Below are 24,315 nucleotides of genomic sequence, written 5' to 3'. Positions count from 1 at the left end.
GCGCTGGAATGGTGTTGTTCTTAAGTGATCCTCTGTAGCTATTACACAAAAGGATCCCATCGACATCAACATTGGGAAATGCAGTGCATATCACTGGTGCATCTTTAGCAGCTGGTTTCTTTGTGTTGTTTTCGAACCATAGATAATCGCAAACGTACCACACAGAACAGAAATCATTTTTCATAAATATCCTTTCAAACTTTTGATGTGCGTTATGTAAATAGTAGTTAGTATAAAGAAAAGGAGCTTGATCATTTAAACTCATTTGCTCTGCAATTGGAGAAATGTTTCGTTGTACATAATTAATAGTCACTTCGGGTACATCATTGTTAGATGGAGCAGCATTGGTGGTTGAAGGCACTGCTAAATCTAATTCCTGATTTTCTGTTTGTCTTTTACACAATCTTGATAGTCTGTCGTTCTAGCATACTCATTATAACTTTATTTTGTTACGTTGGCTTGCCTAATACTCTCGACAACACTCTGCATTTGACTCCAGTATCGTTGAACACAAAGGTTGAACAAAAAACTGAATGCTACCAGTGTAGCATTCAGTCCCTTTTACTGCTCAGAAAATTATTGATATAAAAACATCTATGGCGCACCTAACAATGGAATGTAATGAAATTGCAGATTGCAACAATACAAATACTTATATTTTTGCAATCATACTTTTCAACAAATGGCTACAATCAGATGGGTAATTAGGCTATTGGCTTGGATTTTGCTAGCCTCTTCCGTTGATTCAGTAGAGTAAGTAGCGGGCTTGTGCATAAAAAAACATTACATCGTTAATTTTGAACTGACGTATGATGCTAATGTCACTAATGTTGATTCAGTAGAGTAAGTAGCTGGCATGCGCATAAAATATTACATTGTTCACGACTGTTCTAGCTGTTCAATTTTAAAACAGTTCTGATTTTTGTCAAAGATGTTTTCACATAAAACATCTTTTGTGCGTACAGGGTGCACACATATGGGGTTTTTTTTTTTTTTTTTTCATTATTATTTTGATAAGGGTAATGTGAAATGGTGTAAATTAAAGTGTTGTAAAGTGGGGCCTACCTGTACTTCTTCAACATACAGATCTTGAATGTTTTTTATGACTGCAGTCTGCTATGTAAAAATTTCCTATTAATTTTTCTTGGGATTTTGACGGGATTCAAACCCAGACATTTTCAGGGTGACAGATTTTAAAATATAAAAATCAGCATTTAAATATGCTGTGTGCAGGCAAATTTCAAACAAGTTATTTTAGAAACGTACAGCTAACTCTGTTTTAACATTGCTATTGTGCATTACAAATTCATGTCTATTCGGAACAATCCCGAATCAGTAAATATTTTTATTATGACTGCTTTCTTTAAGTATTGTTAATCTGAAATGTTATCCTCTTACTTATAAAACTGAATGTTACAGATATAAGAGATAACTAACTGTTTTAGTCCCAACAGTGTCAACAATGATTTCATGCTGAGCAAGCACCTTGACCTATTTAGACCTATCTAAAAAGAAGCACCACTTAGAAAATGCTTTAACATTGCTATTGTGCATTACAAATTCAGGTATATTGGGAACAAAGCCGAATCAGTAAACATTTTTATTATGACTGCTTTCTTTAAATATTGTTAATCTGAAATGTTATCCTCTTACTCATAAAACTGAATGTTACAGATATAAGAGATAACTGTTTTAGTCCCAACAGTGTCAACCATGATTTCATGCTGAGCAAGCACCTTGACCAACATCTAACAGAACTGAAAAGAAGCACCATTTAGAAAATGTATGTGTAACATAAAATTTCCATGTAACTTTTAAATAAAACTACAGTAGGAAAATAACTAAACTATTTGGCATTCCATTTCATCTTTGTTGAAACAATGGGACACCTCACTCAAAAAACAGGGCACACCCTTTCTTAAATTCATAAAGCAATATATGCCTAATGTAATGGTAGTATCTTCAGGGACTACCATTTGTTTTTAGGATCTGAAAAAAAACATGGAGCACTGACTCATTAAAATTACACATAACATGATGCCTAATTTAAAAAGTTAGCATAGAAATACTCAACATGATATATTATACACACATAAAAAAAGGACAAGTTTAGTAATGCAAAAAACTACATTACTAATAGGATAATATGATGCTGGAGATTGTGAAAAATGTACATAAACATGAAATTGTCAGATATAATGATAATACAAGACAAAAATAATGAATCAGTAGCTCTTTTAGATTAAATTAATAAATTACTTCTTAAACAGAGTTAGTGTGTAATTGAATAATACAGAATGGTTTAGATTTCAAAATCAATAAGATTGTGACTTAACTCAATCAAAAACAAAAAATGAAATCACTGTTAACTGAGGTGCTATAAAAATCATTAAAAAGATTTCAACTTGCCTTTGCTTGCTGCACCAACTGCTCAATACTCTCTTTTTGAAACTTTATATATTCTTTCATTTCATCTTCTGAAATAAGAAGGAGTTCTTGCTTTTTCATGAATTCATGTCTGGTGCAAGCTTCTCTATAAATACAGTATGTCAAAAAATTAGTGTTCCATCATTTTAAAAGCACAAGTCCAATATTTTAAATTGGAAGGGAAAAAAATTTTCACATTATGGAACTGCACTGCTCATCACTAAAATTACCTGAAAATCTGCATGCCTAACAATATATGATGTATAGATATTAACCAAGCATGTGAAGCTGATTGGTGCAGTAATCATCCAATAATATGCCAGTTACCACCAACATATTAAATCTGAGGTACTTTAAAAATGCGTGTAAGTGTTAGCAGACAAACAAAACAGTGAGTGAACAACTGTCAGAGAGTGTGTAATGCCTTTATCACACAAGGCAATATTATGTACACCTTACAGACTTTGAAAGGGGCCAAATCAGGGTTGTCAGAAACTGGATAATCAACATGGCAAACAACCATTTGTGAGAGTCAGAAGGTAAGAATGACCGAATGATAATTAAATACAATAAAATTCATTCTAATACCTTTCCTATTAAAAGAGGGGGGTCTCTCAGCGTACTGCCCTGGGCCTCCACTATTTGGGATATTTATTAATAATATCAAAGTGAATATACATAATGTCAAATCATATTTACTAGTATATGCTGATGAAATTAAAATTTACAAGACTACTACTGATTCTCAAGACAGCCTTATACTTGAAATATCCATAAATTAAATTAACCAGTGGGTCCTGGATAATGGCATTACAATTAACCCAGAGAAATGGTTTCTTTTACTGATTATCATAAAAAAAATTAACAGAATACAATTACAGTTGCAGGACAACCTATTATCCACAGGAATGACATTATAGAAACCATATCAATTCATAATAGTTAAAGCTTTCAAAATATTAGGACTTCTCAAAAGAACAGTAAAAAGGTTTAATGATCTCAGATCTCTAGTTAAAGTTTATTAAATAGTTATTCTGCCTGTATTGGAGTATGCCTCTCAGGTGTGGTCTCCCACTGCTAAGGGATAGTGGGAGGTTAAAGTTACATAAAAAATAATAGAAAAAAAAATGCAAATATTTTATTAGATTCCTGGTATATAAGGCTAATTTAATGTAGGAGGATAAATCTTATTCAGACTGGTGAAAACATTTCGGACTCAACACGAGTGCTGTAGTTGTAAAATTAGCAGAAGTTATACTCTATGAATATTACAAAAAAGCAGACAGAGTATACTGTGCATATCAGGTTTATTAATCGAATTCCAGATGGTATATGGCATATACCCGTATAACCCTTGTATAACACAGTAGTCAGGTTCCTATAAAATCTTGTGTAGTGCAAAACTGTGTTATATGGAGGCTAAGAACCAGTACAAAATAGGGGTTATGTTCCAAAAGGTAACAAAAATATACCATTTTTTTAATAACTATCAGAAACTTAATTTTTATTAAAAATAGTAATAATTGAACAAATTTTTACAAACTGTAACATATATATGTCTGATAGATAATGTACACTCATTTAATTGTCTTCCTTCATTGCTGTGATGCACAATCAAATGAAAATGTTTTCTCTGTTGCAGAATATCTTCACCTGAACTTACTTGTGCAGCATCTAGATTTTGTGTATCTTCTGGTCTCTTTAAAAAATCAGTAATCTGTGTTTGTTTGCTTTTGCTTGATAGATCTTTGTAAATTTCATGGCATGGAGCTAAGAATTTTTGAAGCTCCCTTTTGAACTTCGTGATCCTTTCAGTCAAAGGATCTGCATTCTAAAAATAAGATTCTAAGTGCTCGGCTGAGAAATTAGAATCTTATACCTTCCTGTATGCTTTTTAGTGTAAAATTTGGAACTTCAGAATTTTCATCTGGGCTATCATCCTCTGAATTGATTTGGTTTACCACCAATACCATTTCCATCAAATCTGTTTCACCAGCCTCTTTTTCTAACAATAACACTTGAATGTCTTCAGTAGTCATATCATCAATATCTGCCACCTCCTACTAGCAAGATCTACTATCGTGCCAATTCTGGTTTCTGCCTGTTCGACCATGTTTCCTGAACGAATGGCTGACTCTGGCAATACATTTTTCCTACACGCATTTAACGTTGACGGTTTTAGCAATAAAGCTATGATTCTGATATAGTAACTAAAAAATGTTTCCATGCCTCCATCACTTAGTGGAGGAGAAATTGAAGTTAAACATAATAAAGGCACCTCAGGGCGGATGGGATCTATCCAGTATTAAAGGAGCAGCAAACGAACTAAGCAAACCCATAGCCTTAATCATGAGAACATCCCTGGATTCGGGTGAAATCCCCATGGACTGGAGATGTGCAAATGTATCCCCAATTCACAATGGGGGATCACAGGGTGACACGAGTAATTACAGACCGGTTAGTTTTTAACTTCTGTTCTGGGTAAAATAATGGAGTCACTGGTTAAAGATGCATTGCAGGATCATCTAGACAAGACTGCAGAAATAATTCAGACACAGCATGGGTTTGTTAAGGGAAAGTCTTGTCTGACAAATTTTATTGGATTCTAAGATGTGATTACAAAGGAACTGGATGCAAAAAATAATTTTGATATCGTATACTTAGATTTCAGGAAAGCTTTTGACACTGTTGCAGAGGGAAGACTACTATACAAATTGGATCAGAATGGTATTAAGGGTAAGTTGCTACAATGGATAAAAGGGTGGCTGAGTGAGAGAAGACAGAGAGTGGTAATCAACGGATGCTGCTCTTCGCGGCCTAATGTTATTAGTGGAGTCCCACATGGTTTGGTGTTGGGCCCACTGTTGTTGTATCAATGATATTGATGAAGGCATATCAAGCTTAGTGTCAAAGTTTGAAGATGACACAAAGGTTAGCAGGGTTGTTAATGACAGTAATGGCAGTGTGCTACTGCAACAGGATCTAGAAAATTTGGGCAAATGGGCTGAGAAGTGGCAACAGAAGTTTAACATTGACAAATGCAAAGTACTGCATATGGGTAGAAGTAACCCCAGAGGAACGTACCAACTGTGTGGTACTACACTTAGGGTGGTAGAAAATGAAAAAGACCTGGGAGTAATTGTGCAGTCAGATATGAAGTTTTCTGAGAAATGCAGGAAAAAGAGGCTGCAAGAGCAGGTCATGGGGTTTTGTCAATGATAAACAGGTATTTTGTTAGCAGGGAAAAGGAGGTGATTATCGCTTTGTACAAGGCAATGGTCAGGCCGCACCTTGAGTACTGCGTACAGGTTTGGAGGCCTCATTTTAGTAAGGATGTAGATTTGCTTGAGCGTGTACAGAGAAGGGCAACAAGAATGGTGAGGGGAACGAAGAGGTCCTCTTACCAAGAGATTCTTAAGTTCTGCAAATTGAAGCAGCTGGAGACTAGGCACCTGCAAGGTGATCTGATTGAGGTGTATAAGGCATTGAATGGGTTGAGCACACTGAATTCTGATGGGATTCTTCTGCTTGTCAAATTACGAACCTAAGAGGGCATATATTCAAATTGAGGAAAGACAGTTGTAGAATAGATGTGCAGAAATTTGCCTTTATCCAGCTGGTGGTTAATTGCTGGAACAAACTTCCAACTGTTGTTGTGGAAGTTCATAGCTTAAATAAATTCAAGGAGAAACTAGGCAAACTTTTAGAGGGAATGGTTGTGTGAATTTTTTTTTTTTTTTTGGCTGATGCTACATAAGCTCATACACTTGCTTTCTTTCATCACATACCTCTATTACTATTAGTTCAATAGATTCAGAATCGACTTTTTCCAAAATCCATTTTAACAATTTTCTGATGTAATGAGTTTTAAAGTATATATAATGCTTTGATATCATGGCTAATCCAGCCACTTTAAAAGTAAAGAAGCTGTATTAGGTGGTAGGAACATTACTTCAAAGTTTGTATGACTACAATCTTTTGGATGGACTGGGCCATTATCCAATATTAATAAAACTTTGAAATCTAGATTTTTTGGCTTTAAATAGTTTTCCACAGCTGACAAAAAAACAATTTAGAAACCATTCTTTAAATAAATCGGCAATTACCCAAGCTTCTTTATTTGCTTTCCAATATACCGGTAATGTGTTTATATTTACACCTTTCATTGCAGGAGGATTGGGCGTTAATAAACTAGAATAGGTTTCATCATATAATCAACAAATGCATTACTGCACATAAGTAACGTTACACAATCTTTTGACGCCTTAAACCTGGTGCAGTTTTCTGTTTTTCTGAAATAAACGTTCTGTTGGGCATTTTTTTCCACCAACAACCTGTCTCATTGGCATTGAAAACTTGATGTGGTGTGTATACGTGATCTTCAATAATTTTTTGAAATTCCTCTGCATATTTCTTGGCAGCTTCATTACCAGCCGATGCACTTTCTCCTAGAATTCTAGATCCAATGAGGAGCGGTTTTTAAATCGCTCAAACCAGCCTTTACTGGCAACAAATTCTGGGTTAAGAGAAGATTCACCATTTTTTTTTTAAATGGTTATAAAGACATCAAAGGCAGATATTGTTGGGATATCAGAGACATGGTGTCATACAGATATAAGCAATGCAGAATTGGAATTTGGGGAGTAAAATCTGTGCAGAAAGGACAGACAGGGTAGGAAGGGAGGAGGGGTTATGCTGTTAGATAAGAAACACACAAAATCTAAGGAAGTGCATCCAGTTGACATGGGTGAACAGTGCAATGTTGAGTCTGTTTGGTGTGACATAAACACAGGGAAAGGGAAAATGAGAATAGGAATATATTGTAGGACTAATGACTCGGATGAGTACAATGAACAGTAGTGCAGAGAAATAGAATGGGCCAGTAAATCAGAATGACTTATAATGGGGGATTTTAACTCTCCAGATATTCACAGGAACTTGTGGATTGGTCACTTGCACGATAGCAAGACTTTTGAGGATTTATTGCAGGATTGTGTTTTTTTTTTTTTTTTATTACTCCAAAACAACCGAAGCCTTACAGAGGAGGAATTTGACAGTAGCAATATAGTAATCATTCTATTTACAATCTGTACACAATGTCAGGTATCAATATACAATTTCAAATATACAAGGTCAATTTACAACATATACAATGCATATCATGCGTTACAAGCGATTTGCATTTTAGCAAAGCTGTGGTAACAGAGAAATTTGTATTAAGCATTTTGTTGTTTTCTTTTCTTGATAGTTCACATTAAGTAGTTGCATTGATTGATTTGTGTTATTATTCTTATTGTTATCCCTATTTTTTTTTTTTCTAATTGTTATTTCTTATCTTAGTTCATTGACGAAAAATTTTTTTTTTTTTTTTTTTTTTTTGTTAAAGCTAAGTATACCTATCTTTATAGTATTATTATTGTTGTTATTATTAAATTAGTCATTTATTCATTCTCTATTAGTTTGATTGTAAAACCTTTGTAGCTCTTTTTTGATATTAATGTTTTCATTTAGGATATCAATGTTGGATTCATTCAGCAATTTTGCAGTTCTGTTGAAGTAATGGAATCTGAGTTGATCAGTTCTGAATGGCTCTTGTGCCAGCATATTTTGTCTTCTCAAGACTCTTGGAGGACAGCTGAAGTTGATGAGGTAGAGCAGCTCGGGGGCATCGAACTTTCCAGCCACGAGATACATTAGGAATTTGCAGTCTGCCGCAGCTCTTCTTTGGTAGAGGGTACAATCCCGAAGTGAATGCACCATTCATTGTAGGATTTTGTGTTCAATTCCAACCTAGATTTGTACACCAGGAATCTGACTATGGATTTCTGAATACGTTCCAGTTGTTTTATAAGAATTTTGGTGTGAGGATTCCAGATTTGTGAGGCATATTCTAGAATTGGGTTGATTATCATTATGCAAGCTGTTTTTATGAGCTGTACGTTGGTGAAATCAAAGCAGATTCTTTTAACCAGTCCAAGGGATTTGGAGGCCTTAGCTGTAGTTTTATTTACATGTGTGTTGAAGTTTCCCTTCTCAGAAAACCATACTCCCAAATCTGAAACCTCATGTATTCTCAATAGCTCATGATTATTAGCTTTATAGGGATAATTAATCTTGTGTTTTTTGTGATAGTCTGCGACAGACATGGTGCAGCATTTGTTTAAGTTTAGTGTTAGACCATTGTTTGTGATCCATCTGGTGATGGTGTCTAGTCCATTTTCCAGTGATTCACAGTCTTATGTTGTTTTGATGGTTTTGTATATTTTCAAGTCATCTGCATATGAGAGCACTTTGATGTCAACATGTTGCATACAATCTTGTATGTCGTTAATATATACAGCAAAGAGTAGTGGCCCCAGAGGAGAACCCTGTGGGACTCCCCTTTGTATATGGAAAGTGGAGGAGGAGTATCTTCCTTCAAAATGAACTCTGCTTTTCCTGTTTTCAAGGAAGTTAGACATAAGTGATAAGGCATTACTTGCTAAACCTATGTGCTTTAATTTGAGGCAAAGCAACTTGTGTGGTACTGAGTCAAAGGCTTTCTGTAGGTCAAGGTATATAATGTCTATCTGATTGTTATTATCAAGGCTAAGTTTTATGTCACGTTCAATGGAGAGTAGGTTAGTCACAGTTGATCTGCCCATTAGGAAGCCATGATGAATGTGGCTGAATTTATTTTTCATGAAGGAGCAGAGTTGAGAGTAAAGAGGTTCTCAATGATCTTGCTTAGGGGATTAGATTTGTGTATGGATCGAAATGAGAAAGGTGTGTCTTTAGCCCCCTTTTTAAAAAGAGGGGTGATAGTGGTTTCCTTTAATATTCCAGGGAGTGATCCCTTATTGAAAATGGCTTTGATCAGATGTATAAGTTGTTGTTGCAAGACAACAAAGCAGTGTTTCCAGAGTGCCACGGGGAAACTGCCGGTGTTTGTTTCATAACTTAATTTAAATTTGTTATGGGTATTCAATAAAGTCTCTGCATTGATTTCAAATTGTGTCAGGGTATCACTGAAATATGAGGAGGGAGAGGTGTTATCAAGCTTACTGCTGTGATCAGCTTTTTCAGTATATAGTTCACTGTAGAAATTTGCAAATTGATCTGATTGAATGGTCTCCATTTTGTTCATGTTTTTGTGTTTTTTATAACCCATTTTCCAATGCTTCCAGAATGGACCCATATCATGCCTGTTTAGCATTGCATTCTGTAGGTTAGCTAAGTGATTTTGGTAGGCCAAATTGATATTGTTTTTTATTTGCCTTCTTAGATTGGAGAACTGAAAATGTAAATGTCATGTCTCTGTGTGTTTTTGAAATTGATGAACATTTGTTGTTTTTTCTTGAGTAATTGAATGATTTCTTTTGTGAACCACATAGGAAATTTATTAGTGTTTGCCTTTGCATGGCTCTTGGGTGTATAGTTTTTGATAATTAGGTCTAAGTTGTTGTACAGCATATCCAGAATTATATCTGGGTCTTGACTCCTAAATAATGGTTGCCAGTTGACATTTAAGATTTCATTTCTTATTTTGTCCCAAGAGGCTCTCCTAAAATTGAAGGAGCATTCCCTGACTTCATTGCTGATATATTTGGTCTTGATATCAAAGTCAAGCAATAAGGCTAGATGATCCGAGTGGAAATAATTGGGAGTATAGTTAATATTTATGTCAAAATTTGTGAAGACCAGGTCAAGGAGTTTCTCTTTTCTGGTAGGGAGTTTGCATTTTTGCTTCAGGTTGAGTCTGAAAAACATATCTTTCAGAAACTGCAATAGGTGGCTATTTTTATTGTAATGGTCTTCCTTGCCCAGTCCATGCTCAAAGTGAGTGTTGAAGTTACCTAGCACTATTGTTCTGACATCACTCCTGGAGGAGATAAGAATGGGTTCAAGTACCTTCTCAAGTTTTTTTAAGGTGTTCATTGTAACAGGTGGTGGTAGGTAGATTCCTACCAATTGCACCGTTATGTTGCCAACTTTGGCTTTGATGTAAATGCCCTCAATATCTTCTAGGGAGATGATGTCAGAGATGACAATTTTATGGTGCAGTAAAATCATTACTCCTCCCCCTTTCTTGTTTTCCCTATCTCTTCTGATAATTTGAAAGTTTGAGGGACAAATTTCTGAATCTAAGATGTCAGGGGTTAGCCAGATTTCTGTGAGAACCCCGATATCAGACTCAGCTTGGCTAACCTCTATTTTAAATTTGTTAAGCTTCTCAATGATGCTTCTACAATTTTGATAGTATATATTTATGAAGATACTGTTGTCTTTGTCTCTGCCATGAGCATTATTGTTCATTGACTGCTATCCAGTGTGGTTGCTTTCAGCCTTTCCAGGACCATTATTTTTATAGATGGTGTTGTCTGTGATAGGCCTGTATATCTTATGTTTTCTGAACCTAAATGCCTGAACTGTGACCCCATCAGGGAAGTTATGTTTGGATGTCATTAGTTCTATATCCTTTTGATCAAAGCTGATCTTAAAGGAGGAATATATTTCAGGATGAAGTGACTTCATTTTCTCAACTGATATGTTAATGTTAATTTTTCTCTTAAAGTAGCACTCTAGGTCAGCCTCCTCCATGGAGGGTGCCAGCCTGGAGACATGCCACGAGATCTTTTTAGGAACCACTACTAGGTTTCCTCTATCCCCTTTACCAATGAATCTTATTTTGCTATCATTGGTGTTATTGAGAGAGATAATTTCAGTAGTAGCCTTGACCTGGTGTGTTTTCATTCCATCATTGCCTGTTCCTTTCTCGTTTCCCTTTTCAGTGAGTTTGTCTTTGTTTTTATTAGAAATATTAAGAAATCCACCGTCAGGAGTGTCCCTGGTGTGAATAGGTTGCGAATGTTCATCCTTAGTCTTGTTATTGTGTCTGGTTTGGTTTTTAGGCCCCTTTGAGGTTGGGGCTGTTGATTGACTGGGATGAGTGTGCACTTTAGTGCTAGCTTTAACATAATTCTCGATTTGCGAAGTCTGTTTTAGATTCTTCAAAGGAAGAGAAGAAGAACCATCATTCTGAGAGGAGTGCCTGGGGTCGGATTTGATAGCTTTGTTTGCCAGTTCTGATTTATTCTTGCTCTTGGGGATGGCCCCTAGAGTTATATCATATGCCGTCTGGGTTTGCTTGTTCACTGTCCGTGATGAGGCCTCATTGTGAGTTTGGGTTGCAACAGATTTTTTATTGCTGCTGTGGTTGTACTCAGTGTTGGTTTCTTTATGTGAGTACACCTTCATCTGTGCTTGTGAGTTCATACTTGATTTAAATTGAGGGTTGCCCAGGGTTGAGTTGCTGGATTGTTTGGCTAACATTGGCTCCTTGTTTGTTTTCCTATCACTGTCATTTTTTGCTTGGTAGGAGTTGGAGCGTGTATCCTGCAATGCGCTGACCGAGCATGAAAGGTCTATTATGCTCTTGTTAAGGTTGCTGAGCTCTTTATTGATATTATTGTTTTGGTTGGCAAGGCTTGTTATGAGCTCATTAATTGCCAAGCTTGGGAGGGATTCCGAATTGTGTGAGAGTTGGAGCTTCAGACCCTCTGTGCCAGATCCTTGTGGGAGGGGAACAGCACCTAGGAGAGCCCTGATCACAGGATTTCATCAATTTTATTAGGGTTGTAAGGTGTTCGGTTAGGAACTCATTCCCATTTTCCAATTGGTGAAATCCCTTTTCCAACGACTGTTTTAATTTAGAAATTTCACTGTTAAAATGTCTGGTTTGGGCCTGCAGCATGTTTTTGAGTGTCTTCCATATCTGCTGGATTCTCAAATTATTGTTTAGCACTTCCTCCACACCTGAGCCTATGTCGTCAAAGTCCAGGTCGGGAAAAGGAGGTATATAAGCCGTTTGAATTTCCTTTATCACTTGTTTTGGACTTAGGTTTATCTCCGCTGGAGTGTCAGTCAGTGAATTCATAATGTTGGCGCCGTCGCAGGTTTTGCACAGATGATTTAACGTTGGCACGCATCTGCTGCAGTAAGGTTTACTGCAGATTAAGCAGGACGTTAAATTAGGTTTTGGATCCAGGCAGTAATTACATAAAGTAATATACTGCGGGCTGCCTTTGCCTGCGAGATTAAACCCTCCATCCGAAGATCTGTTAACGTCATTGCAATCAGCCGCTGTTGCACCAGGGCATGTGCTTCCGCGCTGACATCTAGTTTCACAGTTAGTAGCCGCCATCTTCGTTGGCTTCGTAATGTTGCAATAAAGCCAAACGCGTGTAAAAAAAAAAAAAAAAAAATTAAAGTGAGAGCTGTTAGAGTGTTATTCTACAGCAACATGTTAAAGGGGCAACCAGAGGAAGTAATACCCTGATCTGATTATCAGCAGAGATTATTCATGCATTAAGAATTTGCAGATAAAGGAACCACTAGGTGACAATGATCACAGTGTACTCATGAAGGATTTACTTAAAGATGTAATTACCATCAAGGGTAAAGGGAAGAGTTTTTGTTTTCGTAAAGGTGACTACAGTGGTCTCAGACAGTTTTTAAATTCTATACAGTGGGATCAACTGATGATGTTACCAACAGTAAATTCTAAATGAGAAGACATTCAGGGACTTAATATTCGAGGCTACTAGGCTTTTCATACCGACTAAGAAATACTGTTCAAGGATCAGGCCTAAATCAATGTCGGATGAATTAATGAGGCTTGTGGCAGAGAAGAAAAATGCACTTGATGCATATAAATTATAATGCGACACAGAAGCCTATGGCTTCTGTGTCGCATTATAGCCTATGGCTTCTGTGTCGCACGATAATTTATAAAATATAAGCTAGTCTGTAATCAAGTCAAAAAGGAGGTTAGGCAGGCGAAGGCAGATTACGAGAAATCTTTGGCAAAGGATGCAAAGAAAAACAGCAGAGTTCTTTGCTTATGTAAACTCTAGAAGGAAGAGGATGAATCAGATTGGTCCATTTAACATAGATAGTTCGACTATTGATGATCCTGCTCAAGTAGCTGATAAACTGAATGAGTAGTTTGCATCTACATTCACACATGAGGAGTTATTCAAGGAGGGGAATGCCAGAAGTTTGTCAAACTCTTAACAGGGAGCTAATTGATTTTGTAATAACTGGGAGAGTGAAGTAGAGGAGAAATTGTTGAAGTTAAACATAAAAAAGGCAATTATAATGAAGGAGGCAGCAAAGGAAGTAAGCAAACCTTTAACCATAATTATGAGAGCATCCTTAGAGTCAGGGGAAGTCCCCATGGACTGGAGATGTGCAAATGTATCCCCAATTCACAAAGAGGGTTCAAAGGGTGACACAAATAATTATAGACATGTTAGTCTAACTTTGGTTCCCAGGAAAATAATGGAGTCACTGGTTAAAGCAGTGATACAGGATCATCTAGACAAGACAGCAGTAATAACTCAGACACAGCATGGGTCTGTTAAGGAGAAGTCCTGTCTGACCAAATTGATTGGATACTATAACGTGGTCACAAAGGAACTGGATGCAAAAAATAATTTTGATCTCATATACAGGTCGATCATCACTAATTAGACAACCGGTAATCCGGTTCCACCACTAATTCGGACATAATTTCCACGAACGTAATTTCAAATTTCCCAGGTGGGCGCACCGACCTGCCTCTACTGTTTTGGTGACGTTGGTTGGAGCATCAGCTGTTGCTGTGAACTCGTAAACACTGACAAGCCATTCCCACTTGTTTTTCTTCATTTATTATTATAACCTGCTCACATTTAGCCCCAGCCATGGTTCCAATGCATAAAGGACGTACCTCTAGTGGTGTAAAGCACAAACACCGTACATTGTCCATAACAAATAAAGTTGAACTTATGAAAAAATCGACAGTGGTGTGTCTGTAAGAAGTTTAACTCTGCTTAATTGTAAATTCCAGCAATTTCTCTCAGTTCCTCTTATTTTATTAATTTTTCTTTAAGCCATTCCTTTTTAAATTTTGTTTTTTTTTTAACAACACACTTGTACAAACTTGTGGAAAAACACAACATAATATGATGGATAATACAACACACTAACGAACTTGTTTTCACAAAATCTCTAACAATACTGACAAACTTATTGCGACGTTTGAGAGTTTATTTTATCGCAATTAGTTTTATTGCAGCACTCGCCGTGCGTGCAATAAACTAATCACAAATGACCTTCATACGTGTGCCGTAATAGCGTCACACATATGTGGCCAACACGGCTTCTCAAGAAATAAAGTAACCTACTGGGACACATATATGCGATATAAAAAAAATACTTTTTTTTTTATATTTTAAGTGAAAAAACGACAACACTGACATTACAATATTTATTTTAATTTTACTAAAAAAATCATTTGCTAAATATTTTTTTGCCCCTGGGGAATTTTTTTCTTAAACTCGCTTGGCTGCGAACGTGTTAAAGGTAGGATGAGGTGGTTAGCTGTTGGGTAAACTGTATGTGCTAAAGTAACAACCAGAGATCCGGCAAACTCACTAATCGGGCGGCACCCCACAGGTCCCAATACTGCCAGATTAGTAACAGTCGACCTGTACTTGGATTTTAGTAAAGCAAATGATTCTGTTACACAGGGAAGACTGCTGTACAAATTGGAGAGGTATGGCATTAAGGGCAAGTTGCTGCAATGCATAAAGTGATGGTTGAGTGGAAGATGGCAGAGAGTGGTAAGAAATGGACACTGCTCTACATGGACTAATGTTATTAGTGGAGTCCCCCAGGGTTCGGTGCTGGGCCCATTGTTCTTTTGTGTATTTATTAATGATATCGATGAAGGTATATCAGGCTTAATGTCCACGTTTTCAGATGATACAAAGGTTGGCAGGGTTGTTTGACAGTAAAGACAGTATGCTACTGCAACAGGATCTAGAAAAGTTAGGCAGATGGGCTGAGAAGTGGCGACTGAAGTTTAACATTGACAAAAGCAAAGTACTCCATATGGGTAGCAGCAACCCAAGAGAAATATCCCAACTGTGTGGTACTATACTCAGGGAGGAGGAGAATGAAAAAGAACTGGGGGTAATTGTGCAGTCAGATAGCAAGTTCTCTGAGCTAGGCAGACAGGCGGCCAGAGAAGGTCATGGTGTCTTGCCAATGACATATAGGAATTTTGCTAGCAGAGAGGAGGTGATTATCCCTTTGTATAAGGCAATGGTCAGGCCACACCTTCAGTACTCTATATACAGGTCTGGAGGCCTCATTTTAGGAAGGATGTAGAGTTGTTGAATGAGTACAGAAAAGAGCAACAAGGTTAATGAGAGGAACAAACAGGTGCACTTACGAAGAAAGGCTTAAGTTCTGCAAGTTGCAGCATCTGGAGACTAGGCACCTGTGAGGTGATCTGATCGAGATGTTAAAGGCCTTGAATGGTTTGAGCAGGCTCAATGCTGATGGGTTACTTCCACTTGCTCAGATTAAGAACCTGAGGGGGTATAGATTCAAATGGAGCAAAGACAGTTGTAGAATAGATGTGTGGAAGTTTGCCATTAGCATTAGCATTAGTAGAGACATATGATGCAAGAAAGCAAGCTTATGCAGCTTCAGCCAAAAAAAAAAAAAAAACCACTTCCACTTCACCCCTCCGTTCGTTCGAAATACCTGTCCAGCTGAGACTTAAATTTATTTAGGCTATCAACTTCCACAACAAGTCATGGAAGTCTGTTCCACAAACCAACTACCTGCTGGCTAAAGACAAGTTTTCGCACGTCTGTCCTACATCTGTCTTTCCTCAATTTGAATTTATGCCCTCTCAGGTGATTATTCTGAGCAAGAGGAAGAATCCCATCAGCATTGAGCATGCTGATGGGATTCTTCAAGGCTTTATACACCTCTATCAGATCACCTAGTTGGTGCCTAGTCTCCAGACACTGTAATTTGCAAAACTTAAGCCTTTCTTCGTAAGAGCATCCCATTGTTCCATTCACTAATCTTGTTGCCCTTCTCTATATTCGTTCCAGTAGCTCTACATCCTTCTTGAAATGAGGCCTCCAGACCTGTATACAGTACTCTAGGTGTTCCCTTGTATAAGGCCTAACCATTGCCTTATACAAGAGAATAATCACCTCCTTATCCCTGCTAGAAAAATTCCTGTATATCATTGACAAGACACCATGAGCTACTCTTGTAGCCCGACTGCACTGCTCAGAGAACTTCATATCTGTCTGCACAATTACCCCTAGGTCCTTTTCATTCTCTACCACTGTCAGTGTAGTATCACAGAGTTGATACGTTGCTCTGGAGTTGCTGTTTTTCATATGTAGTACTTTACATTTGTCAATGTTAAACTTCATTTGCCACCTCTCAGCCCATCTGCTCAACCTTTCCAGATCCCGTTGCAGCAGCATAGTGTCAGTAGTGTCCTTGACAACCCTGCCAACCTTTGTATCGTCTGCAAACTTGGACTTTAAGCTTGATATACCATCATCAATATCATTTATAAATACAGAAAACAATAATGGACCCAACACTGAACCCTGAGGAACTCCACTAATAACATTAGTCCACGATGAGCAGTGTCCATTGATTACCACTCTCTGTCTTCTCCCCCTCAACCACCCCTTTATCCATAGCTGCATCATAGTATCCAATCAAATTGGTCAGGCAAGACTTCCCCTTAACAAAACCATGCTGTGTCCGAGCTATAATTGAAGTCTTGTCTAGATGATCCTGCAGTGCTTCTTTAACCAGTGCCTCCATTAATTTTCCTGGAACAGAAGTTAAACTCACAGGTCTATAATTACTTGTGTCAGCCTTTGAACCTCCTTTGTGAATTGGCGTCACAACTGCACATCTCCAGTGTGTGGATATTTCCCCTGAGTCCAAGGAAGCTCTCATAATTATGGCTAAGGGTTTGCTAGTAAGCAAACCCTCAGCCATAGTTATATTAAAGCCCTTAGTTATATTAAAAGAGGCAGCAAAGGAAGTATCCTTTGCTGCCTCTTTTAATATAACTTTTAATATTAAAGGAGGCAGCAAGGGAAGTATCCTTTGCTGCCTCCTTTAATATAACTGGATAGATCCCATCCACCCCAGGTGCCTTTCTGGTGTTTATCTTCAACAATTTCTCCTCCACTTTACTCTGCTATTACAAGATTCTCTAGCTTACTGCCAGAGTTGAATCTGTCTCTGGCATTCCCCTCGCAGAATAACTCCTCATGTGTGAATGTCGATGCAAAATATTCATTTAGTTTGTTAGCTACCTGAGCAGGATCATCAAAGGTTGACCCATCGATATCAAGTGGACGAATCTGATTCATCCCCTTCCTTCTAGAGTTTACATAAGTGAAGAACTCTTTGCTGTTTTTCTTTGCATCCCTTGCCAAAGATTTCTCGTAATCTGCCTTCGCCTGCCTAACCTCCTTTGTAACTTGGTTACAGATCAACTTGTATCTATCATAGGCTTCTGTGTCACGTGTTAATTTATATGCATCCCATGCATTTTTCTTCTCTGCCATATGTCTCATTAGTTCATCTGACATCCATTTAGGTCTAAACCTTGAACAATATTTCTGAGTTGGTATGTAAAGCCTAGTAGTTTCCAAGATAAGTTCTTTGAATGCTTGCCATTTTGAATTTGCTGTTGGTAACATCATCAGTTGGTCCCACTGTATAGAATTTAAATACTGTCTCAGACCATCGTAGTCGCCTTTACGAAAGCAATAACCCTTCCCTTTACCCCTAATGGTAGTTACCTCTTTGAGTAAATCCCACTTCAGCACACTGTGATCACTGCCACCTAGTGGTTCCTTTATCTGCAGATTCTTAATGCATGAAGAATCACTACTGATAATCAGATCAAGAGTGCTGCTCCCTCTAATTGCCTCCCAGACATGTTGATGTAGAAAACAATCATCCAATAAATCCACAAAAGCTTTGCTACTGTGTGAGTGACCAACCCACAAATTCCAGTCAATATCTGGGAAATTAAAATCCCCCATTATAAGACTCTCTGATTTACTGGCCCACTGTATTTCCCTGTACAGTTTCTTATTATACTCATCAGAATCATTAGGCCTATAGCACACTCCCATTCTCAATTTTGATCTCCCAATGCTTATGTCACACCAAACTGACTCGAAACTGCACTGTCCAGCGATGTCGACTGGCTTCACTTCCTTGGATTTTATGTTTCTTAACTAATAGCATAACCCCTCCTCCCGTCCTATCCTGTCTATAGACATCGTACTCCCCAAATTCCAGTTCTGCATTCCTTATATCTGTGTGACACCACGTCTCTGATATCCCAACAATATCCGCCTTTGATGCTTTGAGCAATACCTCAAATTCAGCAAATTTATTTACCAAACTCCTAACATTGGTGTACACACAAGTATACATGCACCTGTTTCTATTCTTAGCTACCCTAACACAACCCATGTGTTTACCTGTACCGCAATGACTCCCCGCAGTCTCTGAAATATCCTGCATCTTGTTTTTCAGGCTTCTGCTCATTCCAATAGAAGCAGTGCAAGAATCACTTTCACCTCTGCCAGTGGCTACTGTTAATCTATTAGTCTTTGTATCCCCCCCAATCTAGCAGTTTAGCCAGCGGGTAATTGATTGCTGAAACAGACTTCCATCTGTTGTGGAAGTTGATAGCTTAAATAAATTTAAGGCTGAACTAGACAAACATTTAGAGTGACCAGATCGGTAAAATGGGAAGGGTTTTTTTGGCTGATGCTATATAAGCTTGCTTTCTTGCATGGTATGCCTCAACTAATGCTAAATAAATTCACATTAGTACACTGTGATCATTGCCACCCAGTGGGTACTTCACTTGCAAATTCTCAATGTATTAATAACCACTGCTGATATTCAAATCAAGATTATAACTCTCTCTCTCTCTTACTTGCATTTGTAGAAAACAGTCATCCAATAAATACACAAAATTCTTACTAGTGTGTGAGTACCCAATCCACAATTTCCAGTCAATATCTGAAAAGTTAAAATCCCCTATTATAAGACATTATGATTTACTAGCCCACTATTTCTCTTTACAGTTGTCTGTTTTACTCATCAGCATTATTAGGCCTTTAACAAATTCCTCTCATATTTGCATTCCCAGTGGTTTTGTCACAGCAAACCGATGCTTTGAGCAATACCTCAAATTCACGTGTCAAAAACTGAGTCAAGATTGCTCTGGCCCCTCATGTCAACTGGATTCACTGCCTTAGATTTTATGCGCTTCTTAATCTAAGAGCACAAATTCCCCCTTTCCTATATCTGTCGTTTCTGTACACAAAGGATAGACAGACATAGGAAGGGGAGGAAGTTTTGCTCCCCATATTCAAATTCTGCATCCGTTATATCTGAGTGACACCATGTCTCTGATATCCCCACAATATCTGCATTTGATGACTTGGCCAGCACTTCAAATTCATCACATTTATTTACTACGCTCCACATTGTTGTACATCCATGATTTGCAGCAGGCCTTGATAATGGCCGGTACCATGCAAATAAAGATAATGTCACCCTGATTTGCTGATCAAATTGCAGCAGCACAAAGGTTAGATTGAGAAAGTTGTTGAACTGATGGGAAAAATTTTGCCTTTAGCAAAAATGCAACTGACCGTTGGAATAAATTCTCGCTTGATCTTGCAATGGTGAAAAGTTCATCCAAATATAAAGAGAAATTGTACAAATATTTAGAATAAATGGATAAATTAAGTAAATGAAGGTGATCTGAATAATGTCACTTTATTTTTATTTTTTTTTTTGACCAATGCTATATAAGCTTGATTTCTTGTAACATTTTATTAATACTCACTAGTATTCTCATTTTCTGCAGAGGTGTTTTACAGTAAATTCTGTAAAGCGAGTACATTATTTGTATTTTTATACGCTGTATTAGAATTTACTTTTCAGATTAAACTTCACCTGCCAAAGTGCAGTGTAACCTGTAAGTTGATTCAATCAAGAAACTTACCTAAACTTTTTTATACGTTGATTTTCCTCTTCATTTTCCTGAATAAGCACTTGATATGCTGTGTCTTCTTGCTTTGCTTGCTCTATTGCCAGTTCACCTTTATCTGCAGTTTTTAAATACTCTTCATGTAAATAATTACTGCAAATATATGCAGAAAAAAAAACTGTTAATTTTATTGCCATTCTTCTTGTTTGACATTTGGTAGCAGAAACAATTTAATACCTTTAACAAATCTAATGTGACAAAATCAGTGAAAAGCTTATATTATATATCCATAAATTTCAAAATTAATATATTTTTTAACTCCATCATACAAGACATTTTTATTATGCATCAACGTACATATACTCTATTTTCAATTACTTATTTTTTGGTAGTAGAGGGGAAATTCCTTTTAAAAGCATTACTTATGATTCAATTTGTGCTTAGTTATTTAAGTAACAATAGTAAGCCCATGGCTTTTGGTCCCTCACCATATGCAAATAAAGGTAAAACTATCAACCAAGAAAAAACTAGCACATTGTAGAAGCTCGACCATACATAATGCTGATGGATGAATGAACTAGTACCATGCTGATGGATGAATGAACTAGTACTTAAAACAATAACTCATTAACTATAATGTAACTAATATACAATATAAATAAGTTACCTATACAATAAAATATAATTAAACAGGATATATATGAAGTAGCACATGTGGTAATAACATACTGGAACTTTTGATTTCAGACAATTAATTCAAATTAACTTCTGACAATAGCATTAATTCTTTACAGTCATCTAATCCTCTATTTCATCACTTGATATTTTGATTCTAGATATTTATTTCAACCAATAAATAATATAAAAAATTTTTAAGGAATCTCAAAATTAATAATAGTAAAAAAACATCCAAATATTGCACAACTGTAACATATGGGGCTTGGTAGCGTAGTGCCTTCGGCGGCAGCACACTTACTGACTGAAAACGACCTAGGTTCAAATCCCACTGGACGAGTTTCCAGAGGTTTAACCCCAGGGGCTCCTGGGTGTGCCAAGGTATGGCCTTGGCACACCCAGGATACTGAGCTGGATATCATCATTCTTCTCTTTCTTGGTGATTCCCTTCTACTTCTGACTCTTGTTTTCTCACTCAGAGGTTAACTCAATTTTTTTGTGGCTGGTGCAGCAAAAACCTCAGGCTTCTTTGCACCATAGGGCTAATAATAATAATATTATTATTTCACTTAATTTGGCAATAGCAATGCCAAAATATAGCAAAAATAGTGGCAGGTCGTCTGACAAGTGCCCAACTTTCCTTTCATAGATTTCTGTTTATTATGTATGTAAATATTATTAAAAATAAAAAATATATATATTTGATACTATTAGTTTCTTCCACTTTCAGATTTATTTCAAAATTGATTTCAGATTTAGCACACTTTGAAGCATGTGAATTTGAAACTACTCATGATTCGACTGTGCAGCCAGCTGCATGGTGCAATCACAAGCAAAATGTGCTGTTCTCACAGGAGGTAGTTATTCTTAGTGATGCTATTTTAAAAGAAACAGAAAATATTTTATGTAATAAAGTGGAAAAGAACACCCTAGCAGGTTGTCTTTTGTCCTTGGCAGACATAACAGGGTATGTTTGCCAGCAGCAAAAGTGCAGACCAATTATCTTTTAGGACACAAAAGGATTGTGTTGTACACTGGTAATGATGAAAGGATATGCAATCCAAGCCTTTACTTAACAAGCAGATCCTACTGCTTGCCAGGAACCATCTGACACAAAAGAGACTCAACTCTCCTAAAACCATTCCAAAGTAGAGCATAATCTTACTGCATTATTCAAGCAGTTTTTGATGAGTGAGCATTCATGCCTCAGAGTTCTATGCCAAGACATGGCATGTTGGAGGAGTTTATCATAAGAGCTTTATTAATCATTTTAGCACTGGGGAGAGAATTGTGGAGTAGAATTTTTCCCAGCATGGATGGTGCTTATTAACAGAAAGGCCTATTTTTACAGGAATGGCTTATACATTTAAATTGAAGGGTGAAAGAATATTTGCTAACACCATTGAGGCAGTAACAGATTGGTTGGAAAACTGATAAGGGACAATTGATTCTTGCTTTTCTTAAACTGTAACATCAGTAGCTTGAAAAGAGGGAAGGATTACAAGCCTGCTAGGGGAGTACACATGGGACCAGCAATTATACAAGCTGTGTTAAGAGTTAGCATTAGTAGTGGCAGCCAGTGGCATATCCAGGTATCATCGTAAGGGGAGGGCATGGCAACCAGACTTTTGAGGGTTTTTTTAGGATGCCTCCTGTGTTCGTTTTCTTTAATTTCAAAGTTTTGGTTAAGGAGGGGGCATATGCCCCCTCTGCCCACCCCTGGTGGCAGCATGAATAAAGTACATATGGCAAATGTAATTCAATTTTTGAAGAAATATTTTAATGAAAAAATCATCTCTAATCAATATAATGCCTTTATTGTATCACACCAGAGGGCATGGCAAAGAGAAGGAAGGCCTTGTCATCCTTTTTTCAGGATGCCTGGTAACATAATAATAACATCATTTTATTTGATGCTACAAATGAATACAAAGAGACTTGTAACAGAATCATAAACATACCTTAAATAAATCAAGACAGTACCTCATAAATTCTATGTACTTGAGCTCCAGAACATGCCAGATTTTTTAAAATTACATTTTCTGAAGGTTGTGATGTAAATCATTATTTTTATTAAATAATACAATAGCTCCCTATAATCTCCACATAAGTATAGTTACCAGGATTAAGCCAAAATGTTAACCTGATCATTTGTCCAGTAGGTAACCTAGTTAACAAAGAAATAAAGGTTCTGGGACTAAATTCCCTCTGCTTTGAGTACTGCAATTGAACAATATATTTTAATATGTGGATATAAATGATACTTCCAGCAAATCGAATCGACCTAAAAACTGTTTTGTAAGCCCTATTCTGTGAACTATTATTGAATGTTTCACAACGTGAATGATTTTATGTTGCAAATGTATAGCAACAATGCCGTACAGTCTAGGAAATATTTAAGTAGAAAAAAATTCATGTCTGGATATTTTTAATGGAACATAATGCATAAATTCTGGCACCTGCTTTTGCTTTTTTTTTTTTTTTTAAGTTCTACCAGCCTATTTCACCCCTAGCCCATGTACCGTCAACAAGCAGCATTTTTCGAGTCCTACTGTACTGAAAAACAGGATTAAACTTGTGGTACTCTGAAAAGGGGCACATAATATAATATACAATACAATTGACACCATCTGAATATTTGCAGTAACCAAAAAAAAAAAAAAAAAAAGTAAATAAATAATCCCAAAGCGGCATGGATTACTTTGATCCTACACTTCGCATCAACCTTATATCAATGCTAAGAAATTCCGTTGCGCTCCAGACGATTCCGATCCTTAACCCTAATACTTTTCCTACCTTATATTCTTCACTTCATGCTTATATCTGTTGTAAAGCTGTCTCAGTTGGAGTTTTTCGTCTTCTGAGATATGTAACTTTTCCCGAATCCGATAGAGTTTACTCGGACCAGGAGGTAACCATTGAGGTTTTCTGAAAGCTGTTTTTCTAAACCGTACAATTTGCATTATGGGTTTCGGCAAATTTTTACACAATTCCAACATATTTGAAGGATGATTAGAAATGAGCTCCGAGTTAGCAGAAAAGATGAGCAAAAATTCGAAGATTAAAAAGGCGCAAACAATGAACGCGAGTAGACCAATTACTTTATTGTGTGGTATACCTTTATTTTATTAGAGTATACCTTTACTTTATTGTGTGGTATCACTTCAGGAGCTCAATTCGGAGGAAAATTTAAGTAAAAAAGATGGGTAGTCGGTAATCCTGCACTTTAGCAATACAGAGTGCACACTTGCTCAGAGTACAGTAGTAACATATGTTTCCACTCTGTGCTCAGAGTGGACACTTGCTCAATTACTCCCAGC

At 37.0% G+C, this 24,315-nt stretch overlaps 1 protein-coding gene across 1 annotated transcript in view; it reads right to left on the bottom strand.

Moving 5' to 3' along the window:
• Positions 1 to 24,107, bottom strand: part of mRpS26 (mitochondrial ribosomal protein S26) — a 52,184-nt gene extending 28,077 nt beyond the window's left edge. The window contains exons 1-3 of the mRNA XM_090374679.1: positions 23,792 to 24,107; positions 20,336 to 20,473; positions 2,410 to 2,533 (exon numbers count right to left, since the gene is read on the bottom strand). Of these exons, the coding sequence (XP_090230805.1) occupies positions 2,410 to 2,533; positions 20,336 to 20,473; positions 23,792 to 23,994 (465 nt within the window). The 5' untranslated portion in view covers positions 23,995 to 24,107. The remainder of the gene's footprint in view (positions 1 to 2,409; positions 2,534 to 20,335; positions 20,474 to 23,791) is intronic.
• Positions 24,108 to 24,315: the final 208 nt, after the last annotated feature.

The sequence above is a fragment of the Mastigoproctus giganteus genome, chromosome 5 (assembly GCF_048544385.1).
Source record: "Mastigoproctus giganteus isolate SK-2022 chromosome 5, ASM4854438v1, whole genome shotgun sequence".
NCBI classification, from domain to species: domain Eukaryota; kingdom Metazoa; phylum Arthropoda; class Arachnida; order Uropygi; family Thelyphonidae; genus Mastigoproctus; species Mastigoproctus giganteus.
This window is presented reverse-complemented; position numbering and strand designations above follow the sequence as displayed.